General features: G+C 46.8%; 8 protein-coding genes across 8 annotated transcripts; 4 read left to right on the plus strand and 4 right to left on the minus strand.

Moving 5' to 3' along the window:
* Nucleotides 1–12: 12 nt before the first annotated feature.
* On the plus strand, nt 13–2532 carry BKA55DRAFT_566192 (fungal-specific transcription factor domain-containing protein). The gene is made up of 2 exons (XM_046192604.1): nt 13–511; nt 557–2532. The coding sequence occupies exons 1-2, from the start codon at nt 404–406 to the stop codon at nt 2372–2374; spliced, it is 1926 nt and encodes a 641-aa protein (XP_046050003.1). The 5' UTR covers nt 13–403; the 3' UTR covers nt 2375–2532.
* Nucleotides 2533–2572: 40 nt separating this feature from the next.
* Nucleotides 2573–4321, plus strand: BKA55DRAFT_510232 (ankyrin repeat-containing domain protein; the record flags this gene model as incomplete). The annotated part of the gene is made up of 1 exon (XM_046187577.1): nt 2573–4321. The coding sequence occupies one exon, from the start codon at nt 2573–2575 to the stop codon at nt 4319–4321; it is 1749 nt and encodes a 582-aa protein (XP_046050004.1).
* Nucleotides 4322–5987: 1666 nt separating this feature from the next.
* Nucleotides 5988–8331, minus strand: BKA55DRAFT_566194 (heterokaryon incompatibility protein-domain-containing protein). Its single transcript, XM_046192605.1, has one exon. It carries the CDS (start codon nt 8297–8299, stop codon nt 6245–6247), a length of 2055 nt encoding a protein of 684 aa, XP_046050005.1. The 5' UTR covers nt 8300–8331; the 3' UTR covers nt 5988–6244.
* Nucleotides 8332–8513: 182 nt separating this feature from the next.
* BKA55DRAFT_566195 (uncharacterized protein) lies at nt 8514–9745 on the minus strand. The gene has a single exon (XM_046192606.1). It carries the CDS (start codon nt 9461–9463, stop codon nt 8660–8662), a length of 804 nt encoding a protein of 267 aa, XP_046050006.1. The 5' UTR covers nt 9464–9745; the 3' UTR covers nt 8514–8659.
* A 134-nt stretch (nt 9746–9879) lies between these two features.
* On the minus strand, nt 9880–12537 carry BKA55DRAFT_566196 (uncharacterized protein; the record flags this gene model as incomplete). The annotated part of the gene is made up of 1 exon (XM_046192607.1): nt 9880–12537. A coding segment is annotated over one exon (2575 nt), but the record flags the coding sequence as incomplete, so codon positions are not given.
* A 1826-nt stretch (nt 12538–14363) lies between these two features.
* Nucleotides 14364–15129, plus strand: BKA55DRAFT_344496 (uncharacterized protein). The gene is made up of 2 exons (XM_046185767.1): nt 14364–14640; nt 14698–15129. Exons 1-2 carry the CDS (start codon nt 14531–14533, stop codon nt 15005–15007), a joined length of 420 nt encoding a protein of 139 aa, XP_046050008.1. The 5' UTR covers nt 14364–14530; the 3' UTR covers nt 15008–15129.
* A 2387-nt stretch (nt 15130–17516) lies between these two features.
* Nucleotides 17517–19377, minus strand: BKA55DRAFT_344513 (uncharacterized protein). The gene is made up of 2 exons (XM_046185768.1): nt 18488–19377; nt 17517–18432 (listed from the first exon to the last, which is right to left on the minus strand). The coding sequence occupies exons 1-2, from the start codon at nt 19224–19226 to the stop codon at nt 17927–17929; spliced, it is 1245 nt and encodes a 414-aa protein (XP_046050009.1). The 5' UTR covers nt 19227–19377; the 3' UTR covers nt 17517–17926.
* An 863-nt stretch (nt 19378–20240) lies between these two features.
* BKA55DRAFT_538623 (uncharacterized protein) lies at nt 20241–22433 on the plus strand (the record flags this gene model as incomplete). The annotated part of the gene is made up of 8 exons (XM_046190050.1): nt 20241–20332; nt 20380–20989; nt 21050–21116; nt 21169–21445; nt 21495–21594; nt 21629–21756; nt 21805–22042; nt 22092–22433. The coding sequence occupies 8 exons, from the start codon at nt 20241–20243 to the stop codon at nt 22431–22433; spliced, it is 1854 nt and encodes a 617-aa protein (XP_046050010.1).
* Nucleotides 22434–23082: the final 649 nt, after the last annotated feature.

The raw sequence follows: 23082 nt of genomic DNA on the forward strand, positions 1-23082 counted from the left end.
CTATGAAAGAGTCTCTTTTATTACTCGCATTCCCAAAGCCTGATGATCACCCCGATGCAATAAGTCGTTAGCCAATCTTACGATCCATATCAACGGAACCGCCGTTAGCCCATTGACTTGCCACTAACACCTTTGCGGTGGTTCCGTCGGATATTCCACTTTTCCCCCGCAGCGTACCCCGGACACTCACATCGGCAAGAAGAAGCCGTCTCCGCTCGGTTATTCAATGTTCAGCTTCAGCTAAAGCCATTCGATTGAGAAATCATCCCTCATGATATCTCTATGAGCCCAATTGAGCATTTTTTGGTGGCATTGGCTCTTCATCCCTGAATAGTGTTAGGCGAAGGCCGATGGTTTGGCATCCAATAGCGTGCAGAGCCCCAAGCTATCGCCCTTTACAGCCATGAGCGATGCTGGAGAACATGTCCGAGGAAGACCCTTGAGGAACGTCACCTTGCGAGTATCGCAAATCTTCTCAGCATGTACTTTCTGTAAAGCTCGGAAGATCAAGGTTCGTGCATATTGATGCCCTCAGACCAATACTCATTCTTCCCAGTGCAATGGAGCAACTCCAGCTTGCGGTGGATGTGTCAAATTCGGACGCCAAGCAACATGTTCCCTCTCAACAGAGTCTCTAAATCGTGGGCGCGATTATCCGACTTACCTTCGACAAAAGATTGAAGCTGCGCAGCAACGTCTCAGCCAACACAACGCTAGACAAAACAATTTCACTTCGCCGTCAGATACTGAGCGGTCCAACCGAAATGAATCGGTAGAAACCCATCAACGATCTATCATCGACTCTCTCATAGCAGATATCGGAGCACTCCCCATTATAGCATGTTCGTATCCATCGGCTGCAGAGGGGCCAACACTATCTTCACTTGTGCTGGCGACTGCAAGCACGAATCAACTCTCATCAGCCTTGCGGTTAACTCAAGCTAATGATGCCGCTCCATGTCTACCCAAGGAGTCAACCGCCTTGAGTCTTGCGAAACATTACTTTGACCAAGTCTATCCTCGTATTCCCTTCTTCTCTATCCAGGGCTTCTGGGTGCAATTCGAGCATGTCTTCTCTGGCGTTGATCCTCCTCGCGAGCGCGGACAAGATGACCCACCACAAGATCCAGCGAGTGTTCTAACACCGAGTCAAGATGATCTTGATCGCTCTTCGATAAGTCATGGGTATAGCTACTTCACAGTTCTGCTGGTGCTGGCTATATCAGCTTCCAGTCTATCACGAAGCGCCGACAGCGTGATATCAACGCAAGCTCAACGACTCTTCCGCACAGCGTTAACATTTCGTGAGTCAGCAATTCTACCAAACACTATCGTTGGCGTCCAGTCAATATTATTTTTGATCCAATTCGCCACTCTCAACCCTTCATTACTCGACGCCTGGTATCTTATCGGTGTCGGCATGCGCATGTGCGTTGATCTTGGGCTGCATCAAGATCCGCAGCCTCTCGATTCAGTCGCGACAAGTCTCTTGGAAACACGACGCCGTCTATGGTGGAGTATGTACTCTTTCGACCGGTCCATGAGTTTGGGCTGCGGACGGCCCACCGAGATATCTGACTCAGCTATAAACGTATCCCTGCCTACCTTCAGAATCGAGACTTCAGCCACAGCTGTCGAGGTCCACGGGTATCTGCAGCGATACCGCGCGCTCCAAATACAGTCTGAGATATACAATCGCCTTAATAAGTCTCCAAGCTCTGAAACAGGCGACGCACGAATAGTCCATGAACAACTTTGCAACAAGTTGGGCGATTGGAAAGACTCAAGCTCACAGCTACCGAATAAGACCCTCATCGAAAGTGAATGGTTGATGGGTCGTATGTTGTTGTTGAGGCCCTGCAGACTCTTACCTCAACGAACGCATGACGAGCTTGGTGAACTGTGGCAAGCAGCTGTTGGATTCATCGCGATATATCGCCGGTTAGTGGAGTCTAACTCAATCTTTTACGTGCAGATCGCCTGCGAGAAAGTATACTGGACCGGGCTTATGGCGTTCTACAGCTACTGGCAGCTCCGTACCAGCACCAACAGAGATGTCGCTGCCATGCGGCGGCGGGATGTTTGGATGGTGGTCAAAGATGTCATGCTCATCCTTCGAGCGTTGAGTGAGCGATGGGAACAGGGGAAATTGCTATGTGGACGGTTCGATGATGTGAGCACCCGTGTCCTGGAGCTTTCTGAAACAGATATGGGAGATAACATGGCGATCGAATTGCCTGTCGAGTTGGAGAATTTAGAGCAGTATACAAGCTTGACCGTCGTTTGGGCTTCGGGAGACAAAGAATGGGATCGGAGGGATGAACATGCGCTGGACACAAACGAGCTTCGACATCTAGTATCCGAGATGTTATAGTTGGAGGGAAATTAAAATTCATTCATGGTCTCTACATGGTCGAGCGTGGTGACGTTTGCATGCGGCTGAATCTCTGCAGGATGGAACTCTGCTGCCTATTTATGTGGAGTATTAGATCTTGGCACCCCATCAAATAAATCATAACTACTACTCTTGTGGCTACTCATTCTTTCGAGGCGACTAAGTTCCTCATTCATCATGTTCCTCAAAAGAAAGTCAAGGAAGCAAAGAATTACAGACTTTTACAAGTCGTCTGAAGATGCCTCTCCCTTATATACTGCTATCTGCAACGATGATCGTCACAAAGTTCAAGATCTAATCACGTCCTCTCCAACTCTACTACAAGATGACGATGGATACGGTACGCCACTTCATATCGCTATTTTCTGCGATAGCCTTGAGGCAGTGGCCCTACTTCTAGACGCTGGTGCCGATCCCTTGGCTCCTTCAAGCGGTACAGATGATCGAGCTAATGCGCTTACGATTGCTGGGAGGGAGGGCAAACAACCTTTTTTATACCAGCTCTTGAAACGCGTCAAACCAACCCAGAATTCTCACATCTACAAGGACCTTCAGTACTGTTTCCTCGAGTCTGCAGCTTGGGGTCAAGTTGCCAGTGTCGCTAATCTTATGGATTGGTGGGACGGCTGGACTCTAGAGACAAAGGAACGAGCCCTCAATAGTGCTGCTCAGCGCTGGAAAATTTACGTTGCAGAATTTCTCATCTCAAAGGTCAAGTTTGAACAAAAGGCCTTGGATAGCGCACTTTCATATGCGATAGATTACAAAGTCTATATGAACTCTACCAATGAGTACCGTATCGATTACGAAGGTGTCGATTACTTCGAGCAGCAGCAGCTAATCAAGCTTCTCCTCCACGCTGGAGCTAACCCCAACGCCAAGCACTTTGGGATCCCTCTTGTTATCTACGCTGCTCAGAACATAAACTTGATTGGTGCTCTGAACGTCCTCCTAGAAAATGGGGCCGATCCCAATACGACAGACAACAAGGGAAGAACGGCTTTGCATCATCTCGGCGGCGCACAATCCCTTCGTCAAGGAGCCTTCGCACGTCGCGTTCATGAGGCGGGGATCCGACTCCTTCTCGGCCACAAAGCTTCCGTCCTTCAGAAAGACGAGTCTGGTGCTATGCCTATTCATGAGGCAGCATATGGAACGAATTTGAGGCTTCTTTTGCTGCAGTTGTTCACTCTTCCCAACGAGGCGGATCGATATGGCGCTATCCGATCTACTAACAAATATGGTACAACTCTTTTGCATTACGCAGCTGCTGGCGCTAAGCTCGATGTTATCGAGTATCTTGTTTCTCAAGGTCTCGACATCAATCAAGCCAACGCCAACGGCTGGACACCATTGATGTGTGCTTTGGTTCCAACATCATCTGGCTTCTCTGAAGATGGTAAATCAAAAAGCATTTCCGAAGCTATCCAAGCTGGTCAAATTCTACTCGATCACGGAGCTGACCCGCTGGTAACAACCGCCGAGGGGTGGACACCACTGCATGCGCTCTCACTCTTTATTACTCGAGACGTGAGCAGAAAGGTCTCAGCTGCAATCGCCGAGCTTATCTCAAGAGGCGTCGACCCTAACGCCTGTGCGATCTTCCCAACTGCGACTGGTCGCAGCCATCCTGCCCCGCCTGGTTCTTACTGGGGATACAAGCTCAATCAAATGATACAAGAGCCTGATAAGTACGGCATAGCACTGGTGAGACAAGGTTATACACCACTTCATTTTGCAGCCGCAAAAGGATCGGTAGGTATGGCGAAGGCTTTGTTGGCGAATGGAGCTGACCCATCATGTCGAGACGCAACGGGGAACTCGGCTGCCAAGATAGCTAAGTATACGTGGTATCTTGAGGGCCTAGCGGAGACGCGTGATGTGATGCTAAAGTTGCTGAAAGATGCTGTTGACTCTATGGATTGATCAGTCGTCCACAGATGAGTATTGTTCACTCCACAAAAACAGAGTGGGTATGAAGGCAACAGTTTTGCTCGGCTCATATCTTTCCAACTAGGTAAGATATCCCAAAGTAAACTTACTTTTGGCATGCAAGTATTTTCTTTCTCATTACTTGGGCCTGAACACAAGAAACATACGCCAGAATTGAACGGAGTGAAGCACAGAGTGATTCACAACTTCTCAATGACCAGCTCGAGCTATAGGGCCAGTATAGTATGACGAGAGATCCCAAGCTGATGTCCCATACCGTTCAGCAGCATTGGATAGTTTCGGCCAATCGTAGGTTATCATATTTGTAATCTCACTCTTCTACCTCAACTAGCAGTGCCAACTAGTGGAAGATCCAGTTTGGGTTTTTCTCCAAGTCTTCCTATATCTATCGGCACCATTTATCACATTGGCTATTATACGAGGTTGCAATTTTGACAAGGTTGGTCATATCATGAGTCCTGTTGAAGCCGGCATTTACAGGCCCCTCGCTTTTGTGGGTTTATCATACATGAGAGGAAGGCTGTAAAAGAGGCCTTGGGTAAGCCTCTACCTGTTGGTGGCTACCGCTGGCAAATTCAACAATTGAAAACGTAGTAAAATGCAACCTGTTGGTATCTATTATCTTTATATGTCAAGCACGTACAGAAAGAACCCATCTTATCCTTCGAACTAGAGTAAAGTAGATCCCGCTCTCGATACATTATGGAACTAAATTGAACGAGTAACCAAGACATCAAAGTTCAGTCCTAATCAAAGGTATTACAGAAGAAAAACCATACCCAAAAAGGTCAGAAGAATAGGAACCACCACATCAAGTCCGTGGCCCGTTCCACCTGCAACTACTATTGGCACTGCTGGCCCTTGGCTTGGTGTGCTGGCTGCATTGGAGGTGGATGGTGAAGGAAGTCTCTCAATGCCCGTTGAGTGAGCAGGAGGATTCTTCATGCAAAGGTCTCGGGGTGTTCTTGGTACCCATCGTGGTCGTTTTCTCCTACTCGAACATGATGGAGCTGATGCTTGCTTGCCAGCTTGATAAGTATATCAGTCAGATCCTCGATACTGATTAGAACGTAGAGAATGAGTTCAGATGACGATAGATCATTGGAGACATCTAGTTTCGATGGAAATTCTTTCGACAGATGGACCAGCCTGATAAAAGAGACTCAGGTTCTCTCGACAGTCACAAGCCAAACGGCATTAGTGGGGAGCGTTGATACTCCGCCCCCGGCTAACCAGAATCTCAGCCTCAGTAGCCTCTTGAGCAATCCTCGGCAAGTCATCAACTGGCGTGAAGGCTTCAATATTGCAAGCCCAGTATTTGCTTCGACAGAAGACGCTACGTCCATGACCTTGGTTGTCTTCATGGACAGTCGAAACCAGCCCTACCAGTCGTGTCTCGGTAGTAGCTTGACCAGAACAAACATCTCAGTCAAGGCTCATCATAAGGTTGCTCTTGCGGCTAGAGAAACTATCACTTTACAACTGAATGGTATCATGTGGTGTGACGATGCGTCCGATGCCAGTATCAACTACGCTCAATTCTAGAATGGTGATTCATAGAATGGTACCTTGGTCGTATCGCGAACAAATCGATTGCATCGACGGTTGAGAATGGATCTATGTTCCAACAGTTTACTACTCCTAACATTCTTTAAATGCAGTATCCTTCTTATCAGCTGAGTTCAATTTATCATAATTTCGGCATACGATCCTCCATCTCCTTCTACATATAAGCCTGCGGAAAACAGAAGGGAAATAACTCAAACGTTGAATTGATTTTGTCAAAAATACGACGTTTTGGTTTCATATTTGATGGCCGAGAATAGGAATTGCGGATCTTTATGGCATCGGGCCATTTCTCAATATATATCTCACATGAGATCTTAGTAGTAGCAATTACACAAGCTCAACCGCTTTGTTGTCCTGGGCATTGGCCCAGTAGTCTTCAAATGGAAGGCAAAGAACTCCAATTCTCTTATACTCGTCGAATGCTCCAACTCGTCCAGTGGGCTGTAAGATCAGTGCAGCCCCAATTACCCTCTTTTCTGCGGGAGTCCACATTGACGGGAGGAGTTTTGCTACCAAGATACAGGTATAGCTCTTGTTAATGAGTCCCAAGAAATTCGTATAATCCAAATATGCGATGCGATCCTCGGGTCTTCGGATACCCAAAGTAGCTTCACTCTTAATTGTATTACCCTCCTTATCGTACACGTCGGGACCGAAAACGAACTCCAAGTTCAGATCGTAAAGGTTGAATGACTTGACAGGGCCGCGAATAGTGACACTCCCCTCAAGTAATTGGCCTGATGTCTGAGGCCCGTTTGTCCTAATCGACCACGACTTCACTTGAAGCGTTATATACTGATCTTTGTAGTAGGTCATGATCGGGAGAAATACGATCGGATGAATAGGAGAGGCCCAACACCATGAGGGTCGATTTGTGCCACGCGATGGGTCAGCTTCAGGCTCCTGTCCTCCCCAGCCTATCCAAAGCAGCCCTTGGGGGATAGATGATTCCCACATTCCCGCTATATAATCTTGTGGAAAGCGACTTTGGATTCTCTTGGCGATACCGGACAGCGCTGGGAGCTTGTCTCTATAAAAAGAGAAGTTTGTTCCTGAATAAGACTCCACGAATTGATACCATAGTGTCATAAGTTCGCCTTGCTGCTGGTTTTCCAAGTTCTGAAAAACAGAAATGAATTCTTCGTTTCTGTAACCGTAAACCTTGGGGTCTGAGCTATTGGGACTTGCCTCCGTAGTTTTAAGTTCACGACATTCCCACAGCAAACAGCTGGCGCCAAAATGGAGTATTCTTTTCGACAAGACTCGCTCTTGTATAGCCCATCCTCTGGTAAGAAGGGGAGCATCCTGGATACTTAGCTCCCATAAAGGGGACGGTGGCTGAACTGCAACATATGTAGTGCCACCAGACATCTTATTGATTTTGAGCGTTACTGTTTTCGGAGCGAAGCATAGCGCAGGCCTGTCAAGAAATAGTCCTTGTTGGGATGATATTGCGCCGCTTGCTGCAATCGTCAAGGTGGCGTTTTCGTAGTATTGCCCGAATCTGGCAGCTTCGTAAGACCAATCATCTTTGTGCTGTTTGTCTTCTGGTCCTTCGCTCTGTAATATGCACAGAGCATCCACCCATAAATAGCGAAATCCCAACTTTCTTGTGAATATGATGGCATCTTGTACGGTCTTCGCTAGCTCATCCCATGGCAGGCATTCTATCATTTCCTCCAGGTTGGACGCGGTTGTTTTGGCAAAATTGTGACCAGAACCCCATGCATAGCTCAAAGCAAGATATTCCGTTTCAGATGAGGGGCTTGTGATGACTATCTTTGGAGAAAATGATCCATCCTTGGAGCCAACGTCGATGAGTCTTGTCGGTATTGTCTTGGTCAGATGCGGATCCACAAGCTGTATACCGCACTTTTCATGGTTCGCTGAACACTTTTGTAACCAGCTTTTGGCCAACACAATAGCCTTCTCAACACCCTCAGCTGACGATAAATCCGCTATTGATCTAGTGCTACGCGAGTCCCATTCGGCAAGTCCCTTTTCTTTTTCCTCGTGCGTAACGAGTGGTACAAGGTGCCATCTACAGCGGTCTATGTCTTTTCCAATGCCACACGACAACTTCAGCTCCGTTGGATCTTGGTTGCATATTCCTTGTCCGTCGGTTGTATCGTTGCTGTCAAAACGACGGGGAACCTTGTATACCCATAAATGAATGGCTAATGTCGGATTCCAATAACATTTTGGAACTTGGTAAGAAAAGCACTGGTAGGTGATTTGACACAGAGAGCAGCCATTTTGTGCCGATTCTTGAAGTTGGTAAATATTAGGTGCGATTGTACGACGAAAATTCGAGTCTTTTGCATCAATCTCAGCAAAGTCTTTTGCGAACTGCATGCAGGTAGTACACAAAGATTCAGTCATACTGAGCAAGAGATAGTAGGAACAGAGATTTTGTGTTGAGCGATTAGGCTGAAATTTAGACTTGACTGTAAATACCCCTCCAAAGAGTCTAGCCACGTGATGATGGCTGACACGATATGCCCGCGTACTAGCAAATTGAGGGCGAGAGGCTGTGCTGCTAGGCGTACTGACAAAGCACACAACAAAAGTGGCGAGGCGAACTGGAGAAAATAGTCAAGGTTCAATTCCTATATGAATCTTGGCATGCTCAAGGCTGCTTTCTACTTCTAGATCAAGCAAATCTCGAATGGTGACTCGACTCAGGCATTCCAGTGCTCGGTTATAACCTTTCCTATTGAACTTCCGCTCGTGAGCAATAGTTCATGAAGTCGGTGTTCGGTGCGACAGAAACCACTGCTCAGCGAACTTTACTGCCTGGGGTAAGGAGAACAGGTGGCATTCTGCCGCACCAATCCGACCCTTCGTCACACCGTTTTGCTCAGCAAAATCCTTCCCCAGTTCCAAAAAGTCTTCCTCGTTAACACTGACATCTGATACTGTCGCCCATTCTCTAACCCCACCAACCGAAATGGCGAATGAGATATCAGCCTTCGGTGCGTTAACTCTGTACTCTGCAAGATGAAGGCAATTACAGCGATTGAACCCAACGCCAATGAGTAGAACCTTTGCGTTTAGCTCTTCCAATCGAGCCAGGGGACTCTTTTCTCCAAGCATACTATCCAGGTCATGCCCGTCTGTGATGAAATTGGCCTTTGCGCCGATTGCAGCAAACGAAGTGTGAGGGTGCATACTTCTCACTGCACCTGGCCAGATTCTCACTGTCTCAGCCAATACACCCATGTTCTCACTTCGTGTTGTTTTGGGGTCGAACGCAGGTCTGGTTTCACGAATGGTCTGCCACCATTCCTCAGGGACAGGTGGATTAACCCAATTCGACGGATCCGAGTTGCTGCTGGTGTGTGTTGGCACAGCGAGAGTTCCATCGAGTGTAAGTATATCGAAAAGGGCTTGAATTAGAGCCTCAGCTCCGCCATTAATCCATCCTATGCTCTTTAGAGAGCAGTGCACAAGAACTGTGTCCCCTGGTTTTAAGCCGAGATTTTGAAGGTCACTGGTCAGAGAAGGCCTGGTGCATAGAGGCCCGGTAAGCGGTGGGGGCGTCATGATCCTTAGTGACTAGGAGGTTGACGAAGTTGGGAAGTGTTGAGAAAACGCAAGAATAGTTGCGAAGCCAAAAATGGCACCAGCGAAAAACATGGACTGATTGAAGTTAATGGTTGGAGACTAGCTTATATAGATTGCTCACGCTAACCTATTCGCGCTCCCCCGCTCTCTCGAACTTTCAAGACAGGCTGTTCGCCGGCTGAGTCATAAGGTATTAACGCAAAGGATCTAGTTAAGCAGATAGGAAAGGAATTATAATAGCAGTACAGTCACAAAGTAAGCACTTATTACTTTAATGTTAATAAGTATTTTACCCTTAAATATGGAACATCAAGAGGAGTTTAATCTTCTAAATATCAAGATGCCTGAGACTGTAGGCTAGGACTCTCTACTTCAAGGTACTGCGGATCATTAGGCGCAGAACATCATTTGTATTAACACTACTGCTATAGTGCTATATAGATATATACACCCACAGAAAACATCTCCTCTGAAACGCTTAGGACAAGATGAACCATCCAGGGTTTACAAGCTGATCAGCCACGCTGGGATTCATCCATGGCGTCGCCTTCGTTGAAGCTCCAGGCCATTTGTCCCACCACATTGCCCGCCCATCCAGATCAGCCTCACCCTCCAACGCGGTTTGAATGCATTTGACCATCGAAGCATCCCCGTGACAAACGTAGACTCTGTGGTGACTCACAATTCCTGCGAGAAAGAAGCGCAATTCTTCGTTACCCCATGTTTGGCTGACACACCTCACGGGTATACCATTTGAAGATACAGGGAGGCTTGTACATGCCACTGAAGCAGTACATATGGTGGACCAGATGTTTTCTGCTCTCCAAGTTTGGGCCATTGCCTCCTCTGCGAAACTCGGCATAGGATTGGTCCTCAAATGCGTAGCGCTCGCCAAAGCCTCTATAGAGGCCATCCAGTCCATGGGACGAACTCTTCCACTCGGTGGGTGAACAACATTTGTTCTCAAGTGAAGGACCCTACTGACCTGATTCCAATAATGCTTCACCAGAAGTCCCTCTGTGTCCGTGAATGGCTTCAATCCGACGTAGTTCCCCTTGACATCAAATGGGTTGAGATGAGTTGCAGGAAGCTCTTGACTATTCCCATCGCTGTACTCAACTAGAGAATCATCGGCTTGGATTCTGAGAAGGTTGTTGTAGCCTTGGTCCCCTTCTACCGCAGCGTATCTCATGTAGCCTGCACAGATTTCCACAGCAAAGGCACTTCTTTCGAGCGTAGAGATAGACCGTAGCTGCGGAATCCAGGCGACATAGCCATTCATGGCATAAGCCAGATCACTTCGGTGGACAGTCTGTTCAGATGTTAGGTTTGAGTACTCGGCAATATACTCCATGTTGCTGACGCCTGGAACGAGGGAGCCCATGCAGTCACATCGAAGTTGCCCTAGACTGACAGATTCCACAACGTAAGAGACCAGCTTTGCTATTGGTGCCGGAGTATCAGTGCGGCCGCGAAGCCCTTCATGTCGGATGATCCAATGCATCATCGCAGCACCATTATAGGTGATTGATGAAAATGTCCCGACTCGGAAGAAACGCTGTTGAGGAAAGCGCGAGCACACGCAAGTATACAAAGACTCTGCGGCGATATATATGGCGGGTTCCGAAACTTCCCTCCCTATTGTACTATCGGTGACACCTGTCTTGGTATACCACTGGTTGATAATAAACTCGACAATCCAGGAAATGCGATCAATAGGCTTCTGTGTCAGAGGATGGGGAGCTTTGATTTCATCGAGTGGAAGGCCTGGAAATCCCTGCTCTGTCCACTCTTTGATTTGATTGGCCATATCAGCGCCTTCACTTAGCTCACCCTTGTCCCATCCGTAGCAAGTCATGGATTCATCCACCTTAGCAAGATATGATGTCTGACAGAAGGCTTTGAGCTTGACCTCACGAGGGATTTGCCCTTCGACTTTCGGAGAAAGCGTCACCAGTCCCCTTTCCATTGCCACAAGTACTAAGGCGGTCGCGATTTTACCCACCTGGGCTGTTTGCGACTCTGACAGCTGGTACTGGGCTCTGAGAATCTCCTTTGCCGTGCTGGCAGGGGCAAAACTCGGAAAACGCGACAATCGACCTGGGGAGCCTGCGTCTTCCACTAGTAGGGTGGATATGGCTGTTGCCTCGCTCCACTCTTGAACAATCCAAGAGGCCTTCTGAGATGAGCGTTTGGTTGAGAGCTGGATAGATATTTTTGGTGGAATGGTTCGCGAAGGGATAAAAACCTGACCATCAACTACAAGTTGAGCATCGTCTTCTTGAAGCCACAGCAAGGTTGAGCATACAATGACACAGCCAAAGTGACCCGTCAAGGTAACTAGGTCAACGTCCTCTTTTTGCAAAGCGGCATACACCGCTGAATATATGGTGGCTAACTCTTTGGGGGACGGTTGCGCCCAAGCATCTGTCAGCCAGTCCACTCCGGGATTTGAGCGATGCCGAAGGGTATTGACCAGCTTCTTTACAGTGGTGTTGGGTATGATGCTGTCTGTGTAGCCTGATAACGAGGCTACAACCCTGCTCAGCTGGTCTCTAGAGCATCTGAGGTCTGGCTTCCTGTTCAGGCCGCGGCATGCCAGCATCTCATGGAGAATATGGCCAATGACTTCATCCCCAAAGAAGGCTTTCAAGCTTGTAGCGAGGGCAAAGACTGGAATAGCTTGCGTCGCAGTCTTCCGGACGAAATAGGCCACTCCCCCAGAGGTAAGGCCGATAGTAACTAGCGTGTCTTGGAGGACCTGAAACCGGCTGGTATTGGCCAGAGCAGCTGTAGCCTGGTCGAGCCTGTCGGGACAAACCATCAAACTGGAGCCAAGGGCTTCCAAGGCCATAATGGCTGAACCTTGAACATCATCATCGCGAGCAGCCTTGAATAGCTTCAGAAGAACCTCTCCACTCTTAAAGATGGTGTTGTCGATAGACCATTGGATCTGAACAAGTGACATATTGGCTATGCTAGATTTGCAAGCTTGCAATGTCCAAGTCGGCAGAGAAAGCGGGAGGGGGCATGCTTTTCTAGGCAGTTTCATGCTCAACTACCCAGTGACCACGCTCACGCGAAAAGCTATAAAAGTGCGATTCTGCCTTGTTTGTGACTCTTATGGTTGTCTGATTGTCCAGTGATATGCTTATTTTCGGAGCCTGATATGCAAGCCATTGTCGAGTGTAACATGAAATTGTCCAATCTGTGAACAGCTCTGACCACCATGATAACAACTGCAATCATCTGAGCCTGTTGAAATGCCAAGAATAGGTGTGATTGTGACGATTGATGCATTTTAAGGCAATCGACGAATGCAATGAAGCGGGCGCCACTTGTGTCCTTGAACGCAATGCGCGAATTGGAATTCCATGGTATTTGTGCATTTAAGAAGGCGCTACTACCGCTCTTTTCACCGCAAGCTTAATTTTCAATTGAAATTGCAATTTGAACGGGAAATGGCCTACTGTTTTTCTTCCCAAACAACAGCTGGACATTGTGTAGAAGCCTATTTGTCAGTCTTGACTCTTGAGTAGATGTCTGTGAGAAAGAACTTCGCCGCCTGCAGTTAAAGGCCTCCTGGTGACTAACTCCATTGCAAAGTCAAGAAGGTAACTAAATTTGGGCTGAAATAAAGTAGCTGGCCCAGCGAACCTCAATCATTAAGAAGTCAAAATATATTGGCTTTGTCGTTTAGCTGCACTAACTAAGTTCTGTGTGGTGATTATAAGCTCTCAGTCATGCTTTTTAAACCACTACAAGGTTCTCATGCTGGAGTGATTGCAAAAGTCACCTGTATGAAAACATCGGGAGTCAAACCATGGATCAAACTGATTCAGGTAGAAGGCTGAGCTAAAGAAGTCTAAGCTCAATACAGCTAGCTAGTTCGCCAATACTACGGGTATACATAGACAAATTGGATTGGATATTGTCTGATAAGCGTATCCACTTTTTCCACCGTCTCCAGGGTAGCTGGCACATAAGAAATCTATTTATCAAATTTAAACTCTCAATAAAGTGGCCGAGCTCCTACCTAGTGGTTCTAGGATTCGACTTATAAGACTTTATCTATATATGAGATAGAGTTACGTAGTTAGTGATTTATTCTACCAAAAGCGAGCTCTTTAATCGAACATGAAGGAGAAAATTCTCTTTCCTCGAAAAGTGCCATCAGGTTATTTCGTTCGCCGTCGCTGGAAGCTTCAAACAAAAGACGTTCGTAATACAAGCCAGCCTACCCTCTACACACCGTAACAATCAGGCTGAAAATTGGTATATCCAGAGCGAGTAAGGTACAGCACCTTGCTTAATTTGATTCGTAGCAATTGCAACGTCGCAATGAAACATTTCCTCTAATGCCAAGCCATTCGTGACGCGCATAGAACACAGGACCTCGTATTGAAATGGCGATCATCCGAGTTCCGTCGCGCCTATGTTCGCCTGAAATGACTTTTAATGCAAAGCAAATACCCATAACTCGGCCGAGAGACATTCTCGACGTCATTACGTTCCTGTCAAAGCTTCTTTCCATGACATCACTGAACACTCTAGAACCTCGGCCCACGATTTCTTCACCCAAAATGGCTAAGCGTACGGGATAAAATAGTAGCTATTTATATCACAGGACCCTGAATCTTTGAGAACTTTTAGGCCTGGGCCCTTCTGGATTAAATTGAGGCTATTGAGACGCTCTGTTCAATTGAGATAGGACCATAAAAAAATAGCCTGAATAAGGGATGAATCAACGGAAGGGCCATGCATGCGAAATGCCGAGTTCCGGACGGCACGTAGAATACGAGATTTGGGGATCGTGACCCTCAAGTTCCCCACAAACAGCAAGACTCGAGGGCGGATTTGTGAGAGATCGGCGAATGAGGCGATCGACAGGCGCTCGAGCATTTCTGGGGACAATTGCAATACAAAAAGGGGCGTGATTCCTCGACAGAAGTTCATTCTTCATCTCAACAACAACTCAATTTCTCTGCCGCTCAACTACTATAATTCCTATCTCAAAACACTAAACTTTGCTTCAAAACCACCAAAATGAAGTTCTTCGCCACTGCTCTTCTCTCCGCTGCCGCTGTCTCTGGCTTCTCAGTCTACGACGTCAAGGACTTCACCGCCAGCTGCGTCCCTCACAGCACCTTCTGCAAGTTAGTACTATCCACTCCACTCCTCATAACATAAATTACTAACATCATATTCTCCAGCTATGAGTTCAAGGTGATCCAGTCCGGATCCATGGAGACCTGGAAGAACCCCGTCCACTGCTCCGCCCACGTCCAGTCGGCCAACTACCTCCTCCCTGATGTCAAGGACGCCAAGTGCGAGGACTCCTCTCGCACTTTCTCCGTCAAGCGCAGCAAGAAGGGTCTCACCCTCTCTGTCTCTCAGCCTATCAGCCCCAACAGCGATATGGTTGGAAAGCACTTCATTCCCAACAAGCAGCTCTGGCAGTCTAAGGAGCCTAACGCTGAGATCCAGGCTTACAAGGGCCCTAAGGACTTCAAGCTCAACTAGATTGAGTGACTGGGGATTTTGATGTTGTTGAGTTGGTGATTATCTTGTTTGTGACGCAGGCGTGTTGATTGCATTTGAACTGTATTTTAGACTAGACTTTTAGGTATATATCTAAACAAAACCTTTTCCATTCTCATCACCACCCTGCGAACCAATGTTTTAGACTCTGCACAGTCATCCATTCTGCGTCGGTACACCGTTAACCTGATCCGTGACATACCATCGCTCACTTCTAACACCCTACAACGCATAGAAAAGCCCACTTAGATCAACCTTATCCTTTATTGATAAAAGTCTCTTATACTTATTAGCGCCGTAAAATAACTGCTAGAAGTTAGGTTTGGTTATGTCTGCTTTAGAAGTATATGAGCCACTACTAGGAGTTATATCCCTCTATAGCTTTATCTAGTTTGGTTAATGTCTTGCTCTTCTTAGCGATAATATCCTAGGGACTGCCTTTAGGATAGTTAATAATAAAGATCGCCTATATGGCTGCGCCTTGCTATATAGGGTTTACCGCATTATTAGGCTTTAATCTAGGACCTCTAGTAATACTAAAGCTAATAATCTGCTTGCCCTTATCTAAGAGACTCTTAAGAGCATTAAAAATCTTATTAAACTTAGCAAGATCTTCTAAATTATTACTTATTATTATAATTAGCAAGGTATATAAGCAGAAAGATAAAAAAAATACTTATATAGGGAAGAGGCGGCTGGCTACCTTAATCTTTGCACTAGCTATAACCTTACGAGGAAATCTAGCTGCCTAAGCTCTATAATAGCTATTATACTCTAACTCTATAATATTAAACTTAATTCTAAGGGCTTTCTATATTTAGAAAACAGGCGCAATAAGAGTCTTTAGTTAGCAAGAATATTATTTAATATAAACCATAAGAAGAATAAGAAAGCTAATAAATTACCCTCTCTATAAGTGACTGCCTAGTACTTATAATTACTAGTAGCATTAAAAGTTAAAATAAGTTTCTAATATGCTCTTATTACTTTCTAGAAAGTGCCATATAAGACTATATTACTAATAGTAAAATAGAAACTTATAATAGCAGCCTTGATCTTAGGAAAGACTTTAATAGTATATAAAATTATAACGCCAAAGATGCTTTATCTACTACTGCAAAGAGCCCGAAATAGATCGGTCTTTTAGTGCTTGTTGGCAGTAACGAAGCGGCCGTCAGCAGTAACTACTTCAACACTCAGAACCTGTCATGTTAATCCAACCTAACTCAACGTTCTGCTAAGGGATCAACTTACCTGATCTACGCCTATACCATAGAGCGGCGATATGGGAGAGTGTCTACCGCCAGCTAAGAATCCACCAGTATAATAGACGCTTATATCTTCACTACCAACAGTAGTAATCCCATACCTCTCAGCAGCTTAATAAAGCTCAGAGCCGATGATACCAGCTCCTACCTTTAGCGCAGGCCCGCTGTAGGACTTGGTCTTGTGGCTATCCCTCGGTCTTCTCACCTGGTTGACATGTACGACCTTGGTAGAGCGGCCACATGATAGATGATGGGTCAGCGATACTGAAGGGGGGTTAACAGGCGTTCTGAAGAATGTAAAAAAGACCTACTGCAGAGAAGAGTTGCTCCATTGGTCTACAACACGACTGCATTTTGCCTGGTCGTAAAAATCAAGGTTCCGGTAGCATGGGGTTGTAGTTGGGACAGTCTTGATTAAAGCGCTACCAGGGATAAGATCGAGTAATGTTCAGATAGAACTCGAAGGCCAATTGTGATCCCCAGGGAAGGTCTTACATCTTTGCGGAGCATGATGGAAGGCGCTTCGGCGTTTGTAGGTGCTCTCCGGATAGAAAAGAGAGGCATGGGAGGGATCGATCTCATCAAGTGCTCAGAGGGAGGCGTCCGTCAGTTGGAACGTCTCTTCCTCCAGGTAGTCGCCCTGGACATGCTCGCCGAGCTCTTTAACCTTGCCGGGAGTTGCCTGGACAGAGGCAAAAAGAGCGAGCAGACTGCCCAAGATGCTTGAAGTGATCTGCATGAAGCTACTGCTCTGGGACGGAAGTAATTGATGCAGGAGGTTAGAGGAGGGGAGATGGCCTGCAAGCCACCACATGAGACAATGAACTATGTATAGATATCTAAAGCATCCACACAACCGAGATTCACCGATAGATTACGATATTTCTTGCATATCGAGGCGCTGCAGGTCCTGACGCGTAGTTCCAAGGGTGAACCAACAACCAACTCTTCAGCAAGCATCAAAGTAGCTCCTGCATCACGATTATTTCCAGGCTTTTCAGTTATGGCCGTTGGTCAAAATTAAGCATAAGCAACGTGTCAAGTCCCCTGCGCCTTGAAGATTACTCAGGGCTCCCGCATCGGCACAACGGGATTCTCGCTGAAGAGTCTAGACCATGTTATATTCTTCACGGATCAATCTCTCCGTTTACCGGGACCCAGTGATACGAAGAACCTTCGAACACGACTTTAATATGTCCCAAGAGCCAGGCATTTCATCCGGTTGGCGGGCTTAAATCGATCAGGGGTCTACGTAACCCTGGAGCCGCAATAATATGGGTTTAAGAGGTGGAGAAATATGTAGTTCCGCTTACATTTAGCCAGCACAGTTGCCGACGATAAATAGCGAGTGGTTCGGGCACTGAAGACTCAAGATAAGTCTGCGATCTATTGTGACTAGGCCCTGGAGTGGACATGTTGGCTTTCCATATATCGCCCTGAGTCCCGAATTGAGAGCCACTACCAGTATCTTCAAGTCAGTTTCTTTGGAGGTTTTGGCATAGTGATTTCATGCCGAGGGAAATTAAAGCCTCACAATGCGGGGGTCTAGGTTCTTCTCCCTGCAACGGATCAACTTTCCCGATGTGACTGTGCGTTGGCTGAGATCTGAACCAATAGCTTTGGCGCGGATTGTCTAGGTGCTCTGACATGATACCACCATCTTCATCACAGTAGCTTTCAGGTCGTCGTTCGCGCCGTCGTTATCACCTCGCTTTATCAAGGCCGGCGACATGATGAACTTAACCAACTTCTGAACCTGGACTTTTTTCTCAGAAGAAAGACGTTCTCCTTGATCCAAGTCCATAAAATCACCGTCGAAAACCAATCCTCTCTCGTGATGCCTCTCGTAAGAATACTCCCATTCCCATCTAGCAGCCTGTTGACTGAACCTTTGGTCCAACTCAATGGCGCCCTGCAGGATATCATCTAGCTGCTCCTCGATACTGCTACTTGAGCTGATACTCAACCCGAGAGCTTCAATGATACGGGTAGTGATACTACTCTTGATGCGCTTGAGATAGAGTTTAGTCTGCTCCTTTTCATCATCCCCTCGAGAATTAAAAGCTTCCAAGAACAGCTGCGTTGTCTTTGAAGTCCACATCTGAACGTCACAGAGTCTAGGCGAGCTCAGTTGACCGGCTATTCTTCTGTGTTATTAACATGTTCTGGAGCTTTTAAATATTGGGGTACTTACGTATTGTCAAAATTGACTGAAGGCCTCTTATATGAGGAGCAACGGACTCACCAGCCCAGTAGAAGAGCCCAAACACTTCAGTAGTCAGTACTTTCCAAATGAAAGCCTCGACTACTTGCGGACGCCGATCGTCATTCTCCAACAGCGTGCGATAGTCTGAACTCTCCGGGGTAATTGACTGGAGGTGTCGTCTATACTTGTCATCCATCGACGTGTTCTTTGAAAATTCGCCCTCAGGCCATTGCTCGGCGAGATTGGAAATGTTGTACTTTAATTGCTTCACAAAGTCCATGACTTCACCGTTGGTCAAACGGCCAACTGGCTGGACCCTGGTCCGAAGATCGTTTAGCGCTTCAACCAACTCCTCGCGTTCCGCACGCGATTCAGCCAAGTCTTTTGATGTCTTCTCAAGCTGCCCCAGGAGACTTTCTACATCAGAGAGAAGACTCTGGTAGTTCTGTTTGGGATCTCTCTGGGGCGTTTGGGCCGTAGTGGATACTCCCGCCATGTCGTGAGTAGACTCTTGGGACGGGACAACTCCTTCCATCACCTCTGATGACTCATGGTTCTCCTCTTTGTTTCCTGAGAAGCTTCCTGTCACCTCTATTGGAGATGAGTCTGACTGAGACAAATCGATCTCACTGTCTTGGCTAGCATTCGTGATGGTTGGCAGTAGGGGCTCTTCTTCAATGGAGATGTCTTCCCCGCCACGACGTTGAGATTTAACCGAAGATTTCATGATGGATAGATTGTCCAGAAGCAAGACAATAATTGGGCGAATGAGGATTTCGCTCGATTCTCTTAAGGATGAAGAAATGGGATGCGCGAGAACGGGTTTGCTTTGACTGGAATACCAACTTCAGGCCGACGCCGAAAGACTCTTATATCTCTCCATGGAGCTGAACGGGACCCAAATTGACCAGCCCAAATCCTCCATCAGACACTCTCTCCAGCTGAGATGATGCGAGATAAATATAGAACACAAAATCAGGGGATACAATGCGAGTGGCTTTAGAATATGGAACAGGGCAATGATGCACCATGCATCATGGTAGAAGTGCAAGAACCTCGACTAAGTCGTGCCATTTGCTATATCGCGCGGCCAAGACCATTCCAGGGCGCTTGATCATCGCCTATCAACAAACAAACACGCCGTTTCAGGCCCGTTCATGCAGCCAACTCTCTCTCGGCTCGTATTTCACGCAAGCCACGTCGCTTCTGCATCTTTGCACTTTGCGATATTTTTGTGCAAATCACTCAGCCTGATTTCACCAGCCTACCTATCATTGGCGCCCTTACCCGCTGGTCGGTTGAAAATGTACTTGGCAGTTTTCAGCTTTGCGCCACAGCAGTTCCCAAAATGGAAGTAAGATCAGTTTGCGAGGAAGTTTGCCCTAGCCAAGGAGAGATATTCCTAAATATAGGAAATTGTGGTGGGCAACCTTGTGCAAAGCGGGCTATTTCAGCACCTCCAGATGACATTTGGAAATGTTGATTGGTAGCCTGATTTCATCCCTGAAGCCATCGGTTGGAGTCAGTCGGGACTGATGGCCGTTGTCCTACCGCACCACCATGTCTGCTGAGTTGAACTCAAAGGATATCTGCTCAGCAGCGATAAAATAATCATTTAAAAGCCCAATTCCAATCCGCCATCAACATTAATTCAGAAACAATCTTGACCAGCCTGAGGCTTCCTTCTTCCATAACACAAAAGCAACTTTAAACTCCAACACTATTAATCCTTTCAACAACAATGTTCCCAAACAGCCGTCTTCCCACTCATTTCAAGACATCCAAGAGGAGTGTCTTGGCTGTTGGCATTGACTTTGGAACCACGCAAGTATTGTATCCTTTCGCCTATTTACCATAGACTGACTTGAATTGCAAAACAGCAACAGCGGAGTTGCTTGGGCTACTGCCGCTGACTTTGAGAGACACAACATCAATTTCATCTCCCGATGGCCTGGCTTGGGCCGGGAGGAAGGCAAGGTTCCTACCGAGATCTACTACGATGACGACGGCGAGATGAAGTGGGGATATGACATCCCTGGCGAAGTATCACGCCTGCAATGGTTCAAGCTCCTATTACTGAAGCCAGATGACCTGAGCCCTGAGATGCGAGCATCTCCTTTCCTTCAACGTGCTCGTGACATCGCAAGACAGTCTGGTAAAGCCCACGTCGACGTGGTTGCTGACTACCTCAAGCTGCTGTGGGATCACGCCCAGGAGAAGATCAAGCAGGAACTTGGCAATGCCGCGTTTAACGCTTTGACTTTACATATTGTTGTGACCATTCCGGCTATTTGGAAAGGGTATGCCCAACAGAGCACTGAACAAGCTATCCGGAAGGCAGGCATGTTAGAGCATCGATCGGCTGGTCCGACTCAGCTAAATGTTGTGACTGAGCCTGAAGCTGCAGCTTTGTCAACTATACTGGATCGCTACGACTCTGTGAAGCAAGGCAACGTGTATGTTGTGTGTGATGCAGGTGGTGGCACGGTGGTTAGTATTTTCATTGCGAAACCTGGCCTCGGTGGATGTGCTAATATGTACTTGAATTAGGACCTGATCACATACGAGATCGAGTCAATTGATCCCATCCGCATGCGTGAGGCGGTTTTGGGCCAAGGTATGGGGCCTCAGATAAGACTCAGGATGCATCAACTAATCTACCTCTTCAGGAGAGCTCTGCGGAGGTGTGTTCATTGATGAGGCCTTTGAACGAAGATGTAGAGAACGTCTGGGCCCAACCTGGAAAGCTCTGAGCCGTGGAGGAAAGAATGAAATTATGAAAGATTCATGGGAGTATTCCATCAAGCCACAGTTTAAGACTGGGAATAGGGACAAGGTGTACACGGTCACGCTTCCGAACGAAGTGTTCTCCAACAAACCTAAGCAGCGCTTTGATGATACGACGAAGGAACCTTTTATCAAGAGAGGGAAAATTCATTTCAAAGAGTAAGTTTTGTGAGTGAGATATGAATTATTTGTTTAACAATCTTAAAAGGGCGGATATCCAAGAAACCTTCACCAAGGTCTTTGCCGACATCGTGGAACTCATCAACTCTCAAATCGAGAAAGCACAGAATCTCAACCTTCAAGTCACGGTAAATAGAATGGCTTGGTAAACAAGCATATCAGACTGATAGTAATGCCCAGGGAATCATACTCGTCGGAGGACTCGGCGGAAGCCCTTACTTATACAGCCACCTACAAGAAATCTTCTCCGACGAGGGGATCGACATCCTCCAGCCGAACGGCATGAAACCGTAAGAGCCCATCTTTCTCTAATAATATCCCAGTGACTGATCTCTCAGGCGAACGGCAATCTGCCAAGGCGCAGTCTGCAAAGCCTTCACCGATGGTAGCGATGGAACTGGTCAGAGTCAAGCCCACAAGCCCATTGCAGTAACATCCACGATCTCCAGAGCACACTATGGAATTGCTTATGACCCAATATTTGAGGAGGGAAAACATCTTGAGGAGGATGGGTACTTGGACTCAGATGATGATGAATATCGCGCAAGAGACCAGATGGAATGGTATCTCGAAAAGGTGCGAGACATGACTTTGTGGTTTCCGAAACCTTGCTAAGTTCTACTAGGGCGCCTGTGTCTCTAAGTCAGAGAGAGTCAGCCACACTTTTCACCGGATTTACGACACAAACTGGGATGGACACTTCTCTGAGACAATCTTTCAATGCGAAGAAACTGACCCTCCTGGGCGACTGGAATCAACCATCGAGGAAGTATGCACAATGAATTGTACACTCGAGAACTGCATGCCAGTGTCGAGGTTAAGGAATCACTTGACACCGAAGGGTGAGAAGAAGAAAAAGCTGAATTACAACATAAGAATGCTTCCGACAGGTAGAAGCGTCAAGTTCGATGTTGAAGTTAATGGGACACGCCTTGGCAAGGCTAACCTTGACGTCAAGTTTGATTAGTTGGGGGCTTACACTAGTACATATGGACAATAGTATGTACCCTGATCTGTCTGAGTTCCGAAGTGTGCTTAAGTGTAGGATATCGCACCGAGTGGAGCTTATTTATCAACTCTTATGCGAAACCCAATGCCCGTCCATGTCGCAAAGTCCAAGTCTTGATTGTCCTTAACTGTCCAAGAAGATCGACCGTAACCCACAAAGCAACTATATCCGTGGTCATCAGAGCCAATGCAATTATTGCTTACAACTTACAATCGGCGTTAATAAGCAGCTCAGAATCAAGACAATGGAACTTAGCAATCCCTGTAGCATGTGTTCGAGCTGTTAGAGAGGCTCTTCACTGGTTAATACCCACTTCAGACTTTGATGGCTTCCCGATGTCGACAGGCCAAGAACCTATATTGGACGAGATAACAATGGAGAATGATTTAATTTTCTTTTTGGTGGCTCGAAAAGATGACCTTTGTACTAATGATGTTACAATCTGAGCCTGAAACCAATGGCTGAATGTTCAAACATCATTTGACCCTTGACTCATTTTTGCCTGTTGGCTAGCCCCTGGCACACTAAGTGAGACTTTGGTGACTCCGTAGATTACGGATATTCTCCGTTTTAGAAGTACTAAATATCTAAAAGGCATGGCAATTAA

Source organism: Fusarium redolens, assembly GCF_020744475.1.
Source record: "Fusarium redolens strain MPI-CAGE-AT-0023 chromosome Unknown BKA55scaffold_7, whole genome shotgun sequence".
Classification (NCBI taxonomy): Eukaryota; Fungi; Ascomycota; class Sordariomycetes; order Hypocreales; family Nectriaceae; genus Fusarium; species Fusarium redolens.